Source organism: Aulonocara sp. 'chitande type north' Nkhata Bay, linkage group LG4 (assembly GCF_057382095.1).
Source record: "Aulonocara sp. 'chitande type north' Nkhata Bay isolate Kocher_YH1m ecotype deep benthic linkage group LG4, A_spYH_male_GT1.1, whole genome shotgun sequence".
Classification (NCBI taxonomy): domain Eukaryota; kingdom Metazoa; phylum Chordata; class Actinopteri; order Cichliformes; family Cichlidae; genus Aulonocara; species Aulonocara sp. 'chitande type north' Nkhata Bay.
The window spans coordinates 20,443,569-20,456,008 of NC_141347.1; the positions used below are offsets into that span (position 1 = coordinate 20,443,569).

General features: G+C 44.8%; 1 protein-coding gene across 2 annotated transcripts; it reads right to left on the minus strand.

Annotated features, from left to right (window-relative positions):
• Window positions 1–925: 925 nt before the first annotated feature.
• Window positions 926–11,759, minus strand: LOC147332448 (far upstream element-binding protein 2-like). 2 transcript variants are annotated; one of them, XM_086288995.1, is made up of 18 exons: window positions 10,836–11,756; window positions 8,541–8,649; window positions 8,396–8,455; window positions 8,234–8,270; window positions 8,070–8,122; window positions 7,923–7,994; window positions 6,221–6,278; window positions 5,910–6,084; window positions 5,321–5,419; window positions 5,142–5,240; window positions 4,919–5,021; window positions 4,066–4,187; window positions 3,550–3,843; window positions 3,335–3,450; window positions 3,139–3,227; window positions 2,650–2,856; window positions 2,358–2,563; window positions 926–2,264 (listed from the first exon to the last, which is right to left on the minus strand). In XM_086288995.1, exons 1-18 carry the CDS (start codon window positions 10,962–10,964, stop codon window positions 2,256–2,258), a joined length of 2,037 nt encoding a protein of 678 aa, XP_086145121.1. In that variant the 5' UTR covers window positions 10,965–11,756; the 3' UTR covers window positions 926–2,255. The 2 variants fall into 2 exon arrangements, with proteins under 2 accessions (XP_086145121.1, XP_086145122.1); XM_086288996.1 differs by lacking the exons at window positions 926–2,264; window positions 2,358–2,563 and having other exon boundaries at window positions 2,714–2,934; window positions 10,836–11,759.
• Between the last annotated feature and the right edge of the window lie 681 nt (window positions 11,760–12,440).

Below are 12,440 nucleotides of genomic sequence, written 5' to 3' on the forward strand. Positions count from 1 at the left end.
AACGGATCAATTGTGCTGGCAACTTTTGACAGCTGGTAACCCGAGCGTGTTCACTGAGAACAGCAGAGGTGGAAGAATCAGAGGTACAGAGCAGAGAAAGATGTTATTGGTGCAGTGTTTCTGCATGTGCGAGGTCCCATGGTACACACAGGATTTTAAAGTTTTGCAATAAATAGCTGAGCAATATTCAGATAAAAGCAGAAAAGCGCAAGTAAATGACTGCAAAGTGTCATAAAGTGTCAAAGTACCATGAGTGGCCACACCTAATGAGGCTCAGAGACACACAAACATGTCATTTATGTCAAGAGACCCTCCTTTACGTATCACGTCAGGTAAGCTAACAGTGACCCCTAGTGGTGTTTTCCCTCAAGTGCTCTTTTATGGCTGGCAACAGCAGGGCATGTATTATATACTCTGCAGCCACTTCATTAGTTACTGGTTTGGAGCCACTATTGCTTTTTAAGCTGCCTTAATTCAACAAGGTGCTATAAACATTCCTCGCAGATGTTGGACCATACTGACATGATAGCATCACACAGTTGCGGAAAATTTGTCAGCTGTACATCCATGAATGAAATCATCCGTTTCACCACATCCCAAAGATGTTCTAATGCACTAAGATCTGGTGACTGTGGAAGCTATTAAAGTATAGTGAACTCATTGTAATGCTCAAGAAATGTTCTCATTCTCTAGAGATGTCTGTGTGGGGACAAGCTGAACAGATCAAAGTTCATAGTCACTTGAATCACCTTTTTCTCTGTTCTGATGCTCATTTTGAACTTCAGCAGGTATTTTTGGCCACATCTAGATGCCTAAATATGTTGGGTTGCTGGCATGCGATTGGCTGATTAGATATGTGTTAACAAGTAGTTAAACAGGTGTACCTAATGAGTGCATTTGGTCCAAAAGCGACACAGACACGATATTCAAGATTTCAAAGTAGCTGATATATTTATTTCAGATCAGTGCTGCTGGTGGTCGTCTGTTTATAACAATCTCAACACAATATCAACCCAAAGGCAAGACTCGCAGCTGCCATTCAGAATACAAGAATCATACCTGATACGTCTCCGGAAGTGAAAACCAGCAGCTTTATATTGCTGAATATACAGTTTGTGTATATACAATATATGTTAAAGCAGGACACACTTGGAAGACTAAAGTTCAAACTTTTGCACAAACAATGACCGTGGAAGGACAATTAAGAAAAAAAAAAAAAAAGGCAGCGTTTGTAAAAAAGCTTTACAAAATAAAGGAAGACAACATGCAACCTGGAGTCTGCACAAGCGGCAATGAACTGAGGGATAAATTGCTGTAGGAGAACTCAGCAGTACAATCTACACAAGAATATAACTACACTTTAAAGTCTCCATATGCCGCCATTCTGAGGTGTGCTGAAAGCCCTTCTGAACTTTCCAAATGATAAGAAATAACGATGATTACTCACAGAAAGCTGGCCAAATCTGAAAAGCTATCCCCCACCCAGCCCCATCTTTCCAGTTTAGCCTTTAGTCCACAGTAAGCCGGCCTTTTCTTCTAACCCAAAACTAAAGCGGTCAGGTGGAACAAACAGTTCACGAGATGGGACGTTTCAAGAGGCAAAAAGGTGTTGAGCGGTGCGATTTAAAATGAACAGAGGCAATTAATACATTATTCACATTCGTGCTTCTGAACCTTGCAGCTCGGGGCTTCTTTTCATAAATCTAACCTGCGCACAGTCACCCAGATATACACATGTTGAAACACCCTGCAAGCCTCTGCAGAGGAAGCAAAAAACCAATATGAGAAAATCAAATGAGGCATGTCTCCTCCTGTGTCTCACACACACACACACACACGAACACATAACATGATTATAGTCCTAAAAGCTCTGTGCAAGTCAGTTAATACAACACTGGGATATGAAGGTGAGTACTTTAAAATGGGGCTACGGGATGACTGAGATGTGCTGAAAACTCTGTTAATGAAATAACCGCTCCGGGGCTCCCGTGAGTATTTAAATCTACGCTCAGGCAGCTCTGAGTAGCTCTGTGAAATGATCGCATTTAATCAGTCTTTTCCCTCCCGTCAGCAGCGAAGCACAGGAGCATCGGGTTCAGTTCACATTATTATCAAAAAAGGATCCAGATGATGTTCACATGTGGGGAAGCGTTTCACTTCTAGTTGCAACGGATACAATATATATGAATAAAGGGATCGATCCTGGCCTAAGACTTCAGAGCCCTCTTCTTTATCCCGTCTTCTGCCACGAACTCTCACTGCATCTAAAATACAGACGTTTGGAGGTGAGATGTGAGACGTGAGGAGGTAGATTAACACACACAGAAACAAGACCTCGACGAGGCCGCTGCACCAACCTGTCCCTGCTGGGGATTGGCTGGCTGGCCGGAGGGCTGCTGTCCTGTTTGTCCATAGTACGCAGCCTGCTGCCTGTAGTACTCCGCCCAAGCTGCGCTGTAGTCCTGCTGGCCTCCCGTTGTGGATGCTGAACCTCCTCCTCCTCCTGCTGCTGCTGCTCCTGGAGCTGCAGCTGCTGTACCGGGTATAGAGCCGCCTGCCTGGGCTGAGAAACAGAAACAGACATGAAAAATTAAACAACAACAACAAAATTACATAAATTACTACCTAACATATGCAACATACTCGTACCCATCTTCTTGTAGTACTCCTCCCAGGCCTTGGTGTAGTCCGGCTGGCCCCCCGGTGTCTGTGCAGCCTGGGTCTGGTCACCTGCGGCTTGGGCACCTCCAGCCTGGTTTGCGGGGTACGGGGCTGGCGCAGCCCCCGATGGCTGCTGGTAGTACTGAGCGTAGTAGGCCGCCCAGGCTGCATTGGGGTCATTGGCTGCTGCCTTGCCTAGAAAAGACGCAGGGTGGAGGGGGTGAGGTCCTCATAGGGTGAGGGTGAGCCCCTGCTACTGGCCTGGAGACCGGGCTTGGAGACCAGGGGGAGGAAACAGAGACAGGGTTAGAGCCAGAGCTGCTACAGATAAAGACACCGCATCTCATCACATTTCCATCAGAACTCCTGTTGACCTTCTCAGATTAAAAAAAAAACAAGTATAATGAGAAATAAGTGCGAGGGCTGAGCAGTAAACACTTAAAATCAGCAGAGGTGGTGAAGCCAGCAGTGACTCACTGGGGTCATGTGGTGGTTGAGGCTGCCACTGCTGGTAGGTGTTGCTCCAGCCCTGCGAGCTGTACTGGGGAGGACCTGGAGGACCACCACTGAGGAAAGAAGAAGCGCTTTCTTATTTAAAAAACCAAAAAAACCAAAAACATCTCAGGGTCATCGTCAGTTCTCTGAAATCTGCTTTAAAGCTGCAGCCACTCACTGTGGAGGTCCAGGAGCCCCAGGCGGTCCGGGGTTGTAGGGGTTTGGGCTGTAAGGAACCATTGGCCCAGCAGGACCTGGCCCAGCTGTCCCCGGGCCCACAGGACACAGTGGACCCTGAAACACATCACATGATGCCACATGCCGAGTGTTCTTCTTGATCGGTAACTTAAGAAATAATAATTAAGAATAATGATAATCTAGAATGACAAGCACCTCGATCTTCTCCTCAATGAGCTGCTTGGCGTGGTCGATCTGCTGCGGGGACCCACGAATGATAAAAAGCTTAAAGTTGGGGTCTCCGTTGGGGGGTGGCTGTCGAGAGATTTCCACGAATGCCCCCGTCTGCTGGTTGATGGACTTGACGTTCTCTCCTCCTCTGCCAATCACAAGCCCACACTTTTGGGCGGGAATAGAGAAGGTCATTTCCCCTCCGGGGGGACCCCAACCGCCTTGTCCCCCACCTCGCCCCCTATTGCCTGAAGGCATTCCTGGAGGACCTGGGGGACCCTGTGGACAATTATACCACATTACTTCACATATGCCCAGTACGTCACAGCCTCTGGTGATTTTGCCTCATCTGACTACGTTAAAAACAAACAAAAAAAAAAACAAAACAAAACAAAAAAACAAGGCTAAGCACTTAATTTATCCAAATATTTATGGACGTTATGATGTGAGGCCTTCATCTATTGATTTATGATGTTTTAGAGTGTGACAGCTGATCCGTACCCCCTGTCCCTCCTCTCTGACCCGGATGCTCTGCAGCAGGTCGTTGATGATCTGAGCCGCGTGCTCGCAGCGTTCAGGCGGACCGCTGATGTGTGCGATCTTATCTGGACCGGTCCCGTCATCTGGAAGGGATTTAAAAGTGCATTAAGCTTTTGGGATTAACACTAAATGAAATCAATCAGGTCAGCTTCCAGCACCGGTCAAAGTGAGAATTAACAGCTTTCTGTAAATTAGGATCTCAAAAAAAGTGCAAAGTGGTAAAAAACAAAAACAAACAAAAAAGAAAACACGCTAAAGGGTCATGCCAGGTGACGTTCTGATGTGACCATTGTTCTTGTAACACTGGATCTATGCAGGGATCCTTCTTTATCTGATTTTCTTTTCAACATACAAGTCAAATCAATAGAAGAAGAAAAGGAGCCAATTTTACCAGCTCTACACAACAGCTTACGCAAAAGGCAATCACACTGCCTGAGTAAAAGATTCACCTGATGCAAAGGGGCAAAGTACAGCAGATGCACAGGCTGTCAGGCTAGACAGCGAGTTTGTGACGCTTCATTTGTAGGCAAACTTTTACCCCCTCAAAAAATATCACTGCAATGGAGAAACCTGGTAATTATGTGTTTTAGGGCTTGTACTTCCAGGGGATTTGTGCCACCTAAAGACTCTCTGATGGATGGCAGTGCCAGCTGCCAGCATCTGTTCTGGTACTAATAACATTCATATTGATTTTACTAAATTTACTAAATTAAGTGGTGGCAGCTAAATGAGACCAAAACAGAGGAAAGCAGAACGTCAGCAAATGCGAAAGACGTATAAATGAAGCCACAACGCCGTCGTCAGAGCGTCCCACCTTGTTTGAACTGTATCCTGACTCCGGCATCATTCTGAATTTTCTTGATCATCTCTCCATTGCGTCCAATGACCACACCCACCGAGTGTCGTGGTACTGGGATCTAATATGACAAAAAAAAAAAAACACATCTATTGCTTCCTCTGTTTGTGATTTGGTTAAAAAAATGTTTTTAAAAACCCTCTGCAGTCACTTCCAGTCTTGCTCCGACACACAAACTTACATCCATGCCGCCTCCCATTCGGGAGCTGAATTCGCTTCTTTCGCTGTAGCCGCCTTGGTCTCTGTCCCTCAGAATCTCCTGCACCATCTCCTGGGCTTGCTGAAAAACCATTAAGGATCAGGAAGCTCGGCACTATGCCACATTTACTTAGACACAATAACAGGACTTTAAAGTTATACCTGGACTTTGTATGGGTCTCCAATAATGCGCAGAGGCTTGTCAACGTTGGGTCCCTGAGAGGCATCCTGGATTAGGATCATCTTGACCCCTGCACGCTCCTGCATCCAATAACACATAATGAAATATAATTATCAGCCATACGCACTTGAAAGTGTTTACCTACACTGGAGTTGCCTCCACTTAGGCTTTTACTGGCACACTAACAGGCTAATTTGGCTATTTTATATACAGTGAGCTTAATGTATAAGAATTATACTATCTATTATAAATTAGAAACATTAATGGCTTTAAAATGAATGTTGTGCTCCTCTTTAGTCCCACCCTTGCATGGTGCATGGATTGCTGCTATAAAGCATCAGGCTGACTGCTTTCAGTCTGCAGGAAAGCTCATGATCTTGCCCTGATCCAGTGTAAGACAAACCCAATTAAAAACCTCACATTCCTGTAGGATTAAATTAACTCAGACCTTTGCTGCTATTTTAATGTGAAAATACTGACTTTAAGAAAAAGGTTCAGATTTGGCCTAATCAACTCTGGTTGGGTCATGCTGACTTCTAAAAATGCTGAAGCAAAAAACATGAAACTTACCTGTAGCTGTTTGATGGTCTCTCCTCCCTTGCCGATGACTAGGCCGGCCTTGCCGGCTGGGATCATCATCTCATGAACTGCGCCGTTCTGCCCGTTGCTGGAGTCATGATAAGAAGAAAGAGGGGGAGTACCTCTTCCTCGGGAGACTATCTCATTTAGCAGCCTCTTGGCTTTCCTAACCAAGGGAGGAGCTGATCGGTTACTTCATTTAAGAAACACATCACTCTAGTGTTTAGAATTAAGCACCAGACCGTTAAAACGCTTCCACATAAAACTGCAATGAGTGTATTTGTATGACGTCTAAAACTCACTGTATGGAGTCTTGTGTCCCTGTGAGGGAGACGTTTCTCTCTGGAAGACCTCCACTGTCTGCACAAGCAGAAAATGTTCATATTTAACAAACTGAGCATAAAAATAATAATAATCAGAAGAAGTTTACACACACTCATCCTGGGCATGAATGTCATGGTAATTTCAGGCTTTTAATCATTTCTTTGAACTGTTCTTTATCCAGGGTGGTTAGTGACTGTACAGCATACACCTTTAATGACTTAAAAAAATGTAGTTTCAATATTTTTTCAATTTTCTACAATCCACACAGTCTCAAAAGTATAGATAAAGTTAAATGTCTGTTAGTGAGTTGTACCTTAACTGGATGCTTTTGGTAGTCATCAAAAAACTTCTGGCAAAATTACAGCTGGATATCTGACCACGCTTCCTGACAGAATTTAGAAGAGTTCATTTAAACTTGTTGGTTTTCTAGCACAGACTCAGATTTTAATCTTAAAGCATTAAGCATACAATAGGGTTGAGATCAGGGCTTTGGGAAGACCATTCCAAAAGTGTCAGCCTGCTTTTATCTATTCCAAATGCAGTTTTGATTTGTGTTTAGGATCATGGCCCTGGTGGGACACCCAACTGTGTTGGAGTTTCACTTATCTAGCTGTTGATTTGAGGTGAAGTTGAAGAATTTGGAGATAGTCCTCCTTCCTCATTATTCCAACTTCTTTGTGCAATGTACCAGTACCACTGGCAGCTAAACAGTCTCAGAGCATGATACTACCACCACCATGCTTGACATTACAGCGTTAGATACAGTGTTCTTAGGTGCCTTTACTCCTCCAAAGTAGTAAAGGAGAGGCCTCTTGTGGGAAGCGTGACCATAAAGCTTTTCTACAGAAGGCATTCAGCTTGTCCATGTGTGGAAATTTGAGTAAAGCCTGAAGGTGTCCACTTTGGAGCAGGGGCTTCTTTCTTGGTCGGCACCCTCTCAGACTACGTCCACACTAGCCCGGATAGATTTGAAAACGTCGTTTTAGAAAGTCTGCGTTTTTGAGTGTCCACACTGCGACGGGACAGCTCTGTTTTCAAATGTATGCGTTTTCAAAACGCCGTCTCAGTGTGGACGGGAGGCCAAAACGGAGAGAAAACGATGCATTTTCAAATGAAAACGCATTAGTGTGGACGTAGCCTCAGTTCATGATGATGTAAAGCTTGTTTCACTGTGGCAGTGACACTGGTGTTCCAGCAGTCTTTTATGGCAGGCTTGAGTCTTGGTGGTTCCTGGGTTGTTCCTAAACATCTTAACCAGTTGCTTTTAAACTGAGGGTGACCGCTGGGGTCTTCTTCAGATCTTGGCAAAGTGGTGACATATCTGAAAAACTTTACTTCAGATATTTTTTGTTTGAATCCATGATTGTGATATCTGCAGTTGTTTAGAAATGGCTCCAAGAGACTCACCCACCTTGTGTAAATCTACAATTCTCCATCTTAGATCTTCACTAAATGCCTTTCAGTGAAGAACAGCATTAAGTGAGCGTATGTAAAGGTTTGACCCTATGTGGATTAGAGAAAATCCAAAATAAACCCAAACTTGTACACTAAATTCTTGTTTTATAAAGTAATTAAAGATGCATGCTGTACAATCATTTCACCCTGAAAAAAGAAAACCCCAAATTACACTGACATTCACGCCCAGGATGAGTATCTGTAGACGACGAGTGCAACCAGTACCTGGAGCTATCTGAACCTTGCAACCCGACTCTTGCTGTATCTTATTGATCTGTTCACCTCCACGGCCAATAACTGAAGAGAGAAGGTGGGGTTTAAAAAAAAGTGTGGTATACAGTACGTGTTAAAATAAAGCTGGGCTACACTCACTGAGTCCCACCATACTGTCTGGAACACTGTACTCCTCTGTGGTGGAGGTGGGTCTGATGCCATGATTACAGGAGGGATACAAAGGTGGGGGGGAAAAAAGCAATAAATCAGACAATAGCAAAGTCAGATTAATACACAGTCACCTGAGAGGTACGAGATCTCACCTTTGCTGTGCAAGAGCAGCTAGCTGTGCACCAATAGCTGAATGAGAAAACAAGGCAGGGGAGAGGTTTAGGATTACCAACGGACTAATGTGGAGGACGCAGACACCCACTGTTGACTGTAGGTCACAAATAACAATGCATGCAACAGTAAGATGAACTCACACAGCGCTTTGGCTGACTCCAAGTCACTCTGAGCAGCCAGCTTCTTAGTCTCTGGCTCATCTGTCAGAGGAGGAAATGAAATGAATGTTCATAGGAGACTCCCTGGAACTAAAATAATCACAAAGCGAAATAAAGGTGCAGTCACCAGTATTTGTGTCCTCTAGCTGTCGTTTCTGCGCAGTGAAGGGAAAACTATCTGGAGCAGTGCTGTTGTTCACAGGAGGACCAGCGTCGCCCCCGATCTTAGCTGCGATCTGAAACACAAGCAGAAGATTTGCCAGATAGTTCACTGTAGTGCAGCAGATCTACAGTATTACTGCTTTTTAATGATTTTTACACATTTTTCTGATTTCCCCCCAAGCTCCCTCCTTGGGGTTAACCCACCCCACCCACGGAAATCCTGGGAATGCCTCTGGCGTGACTGTAGTTTATTTTATGGATCAGATCCACCATTACATTAAGATAAATAGAGTATTTTTTTTAATGAGCTATGTGATGGATACTGATGTGTTGAGGCCTGAGGTTGGGAAGAGTCCCACAGCTCTGGAAAACCTCCTGTGTTGTACCAGTGCCAAAGACTTCACGCCCCAAGGACCTCAACAGCTACAGGCCGGTGGCTCTGACATCCCACCTGATGAAGACCCTGGAGCGGTTGGTCCTGGCTCAGCTTCGGCGCCTAATAAGCTCATCACTGGACCCACTTCAGTTTGCCTACCAGCCTGGCATTGGAGCGGATGATGCCGTCATTCACCTCCTACATCGTTCCCTCGCTCACCTGGAGACCGCTGGAAGCACTGTGAGAATCATGTTCTTTGATTTCTCCAGTGCCTTCAACACCATTCTTCCCTCGGTTCTAAAGGACAAGCTGGTGAACTCTGGAGTGGACCATCACCTCACTACCTGGATCCTGGACTACCTCACCGACCGACCACAGTATGTGAGGACTCAGGGCTGTGTGTCGGACAGGGTCGTCTGCAGTACTGGGGCCCACAGGGAACGGTTCTGGCTCCGTTCCTCTTCACCATCTACACTGCAGACTTCTCCCACAATTCCACCCAGTGCTTCCTGCAGAAGTTCTCTGATGACTCTGCAATAGTCGGCCTCATCACTGATGGGGACGACAAGGAGTATAGAGGACTGACTCAAGACTTTGTGGACTGGTGCCAGCTGAACTACCTCCAGATCAACGCCAGTAAAACCAAGGAACTGGTGGTAGACTTCCGCAGGCACAAGCATTCTCCACTGCAACCACTGAACATCCAAGGTATGGACATTGAGGCTGTGGACAGCTACAGGTACCTTAGTGTTCATCTGAACAATAGACTGGACTGGACTCATAACTCAGACGCCCTCTACAGGAAAGGGCAGAGCAGGCTGTACCTGCTGCGGAGACTCAGGTCGTTTGGGGTGGAGGGCCCACTCCTGAAGACCTTCTATGACTCTGTTGTGGCTTCTGCTATCTTTTATGGCGTGGTCTGCTGGGGCGGCAGCATCTCTGCTGGGGACAGGAAGAGACTGAACAGGGTGATCCGAAGGGCCAGCTCTGTTCTAGGATGCCCTCTGGACCCAGTGGAGGTGGTGAGTGACAGGAGAACGGCGGCTAAGCTGTCATCCCTGATGGACAACATCTCCCACCCCATGCAGCAGACTGTGACAGCACTGAGCAGCTCCTTCAGTGGGAGACTGCGGCACCCACGGTGTGGGACGGAGAGATTTCGCAGGTCTTTCCTCCCCACTGCTGTCAGACTCCATAATAAAGACTTTAACTGATCAAGCACACACATCCATACATATGCAATAATACTAAGTGCAATAATCCTTTCTGTCATCGTTGTATTTTTACTCAGTTGTATATAGTATTTGTATTTGTATTCTATTTTTATCTTATTGTATATTTATTTTATTTTATTCTACTGTATATAGTATTTTATTTTATTCTATTCTGTACAGTTGTGTACTGTATTTATTCTTATTGTATTCTAATTTTTGCCTCATAACTTTTGCACTGTCCACTTCCTGCTGTGACAAAACAAATTTCCCACGTGTGGGACTAATAAAGGTTATCTTATCTTATCTTATCTTTTCTATTCTTTGGCCTTGAGGCTGCAGCACACACCTGAATTATCCTGAAACACCTTTATATCAACTACTAACATTCATAATGTAGCTCAGCGCAGAGGAAGAAGCTGGTAGTGAAGTGAAGATAATAATGTTCTCTGAAGGTTTTCAGTGTTGTCACACTGGATATTTGGTGGGACGCTGAAACTGTCCGGCCTCAGTTAAAGCTAACGCTGACATGTGATGGATGAAGCGGCAGAGGTGTGCCTGACTGTAGACACATTCACCATGAAGTGTTCGAATGTCAAATTTAACCTGGTCTCAGGTGTGTCCGCCTTCATACATGCTAGCTTCTTAGCTGTCTGTCTCATCCCTGCCTCACCTGCCGGGCCCGCTGCACCGCGTCCGCAAACGCATCCTTCTTGGCGCCCCCCGCTCCGTTCCCCACAGCCGCCTGTCCGGGCAGAGGAGCCCCGGGGACGGGCGGAGGTACCGCGTTGTACTCCGACATGGTATCCAGAAAAGACCGAAGAGGAGAGAGAAGCAGAAAGCCGGGATCAGAGCTACGCAGGAGTGGGATGGGAAGTCAAGAAAGTGACGGGAAGGATATCGCTGGTTGGAGACACGACGGAGGCCGGCGAGGATCATTCGCAATTTTATTGTTGTTTTGGTGGTAGCTGATTTATTATCATAGAAAACATGATCAAAGCTCATATGCAGGATGTAAAAGAGACTTTTTATTTAAAAAAAAATAGTTGTGCTTGAGCGATTTAACAGCCTATCCAAAGCCCAATAACTTATGTTTTTTAAATAGATTTTGTATTATGAACAAAAAATATAAAAAGGAAAAGTAACCGAACTTTAATTGTGGTGGGATACAGGTGCAATATAGCAGAAATGAACTACTTTGGTCCAGCACTACAGTAAACATGGTTTAGGTATTTTCCACCTCCGTCCCAAGTTACTTACATCTTCCCAATAAGATGACTCTTGCTTAAAAATATAAAACTGCAGTCGACCTTTCAAGTCTGTTTTCTGAGTAAAGTTTGAGCCAAATCATGAAACACTTGAAATGCAATTATCGTAATAAACTCAGCAACCATTTCAGATTTTTTAAAATCAGCTGTGATTCTTATGGTGCACTTCTATGAAATGCGATCTAATATCAGCTGTACTTGTACTCCAAGTTTCTAGTATCGGAGAGACTTGGGCTATATGTGTCTTATGGACTTTGAATCAACACTGGGACAAATATTTTGTCATGTATTCAAGTAACTGTGAGTGGAGCTGTGGAACACGCAAGATTTCTTTGATGGCTTGTCGATTTCTAACATATCTCCCAGGAAGTCAATATAGGTTCTCCTCTATATTGACTTCCTGGGAGTCAATATAGAGGAGAACCTTTCCTGGAGTGTGAACACCTCCGAGCTGCTGAAAAAGGCCCAACAGAGACTGTACTTCCTGAGAATTCTCAGGAGGAATAACATCACACAGAAACTGCTGGTGTCCTTCTACAGAGCCACCATTGAGAGTGTTCTAACTTACTGCATATGTATTTGGTACACTAGCTGCACAGGGGCTCAGAGGAAAGCACTCCAAGGGATCATTAACACCGCCCAAAAGATCACTGGCTGCCCTCTCCCCACACTGGAAGTTCTACACAATGCCCACTGTTTTAAAAAGGCCCAAAACATCATAAAAGACACCTCACATCCTGGCCACTCCCTGTTCGAACTGTTGCCCTCAGGCAGACGGTACAGGGCAATCAGAGCAAGGACTAATAGACTCAAACACAGCTGTTATCCAACTGCAATAACACATCTGAATACTACAAAAAAATGTCCATCACGCCACTCTTGTGTTAATCCATGCACGGTCTGAAGCATGTGTGTGGGAATGTATGTGAATGTTTTACTGTTACATCTTATTAGTATTTTAAGTATTCTATCTATTTTATTTATTGAATTTTATTGTTTTATTTATATTT

Coding starts and splice junctions, on each gene's coding strand:
- LOC147332448 (XM_086288995.1), bottom strand. CDS start 10,964: ATGTCGGAGTACAACGCGGTACCTCCGCCCGTCCCCGGGGCTCCTCTG. Junction 8,456..8,540: donor GCTAGAGGACACAAATACTG/GTGACTGCACCT, acceptor CTCCTCTGACAG/ATGAGCCAGAGACTAAGAAG. Junction 3,228..3,334: donor GGGGCTCCTGGACCTCCACA/GTGAGTGGCTGC, acceptor TTCTTTCCTCAG/TGGTGGTCCTCCAGGTCCTC.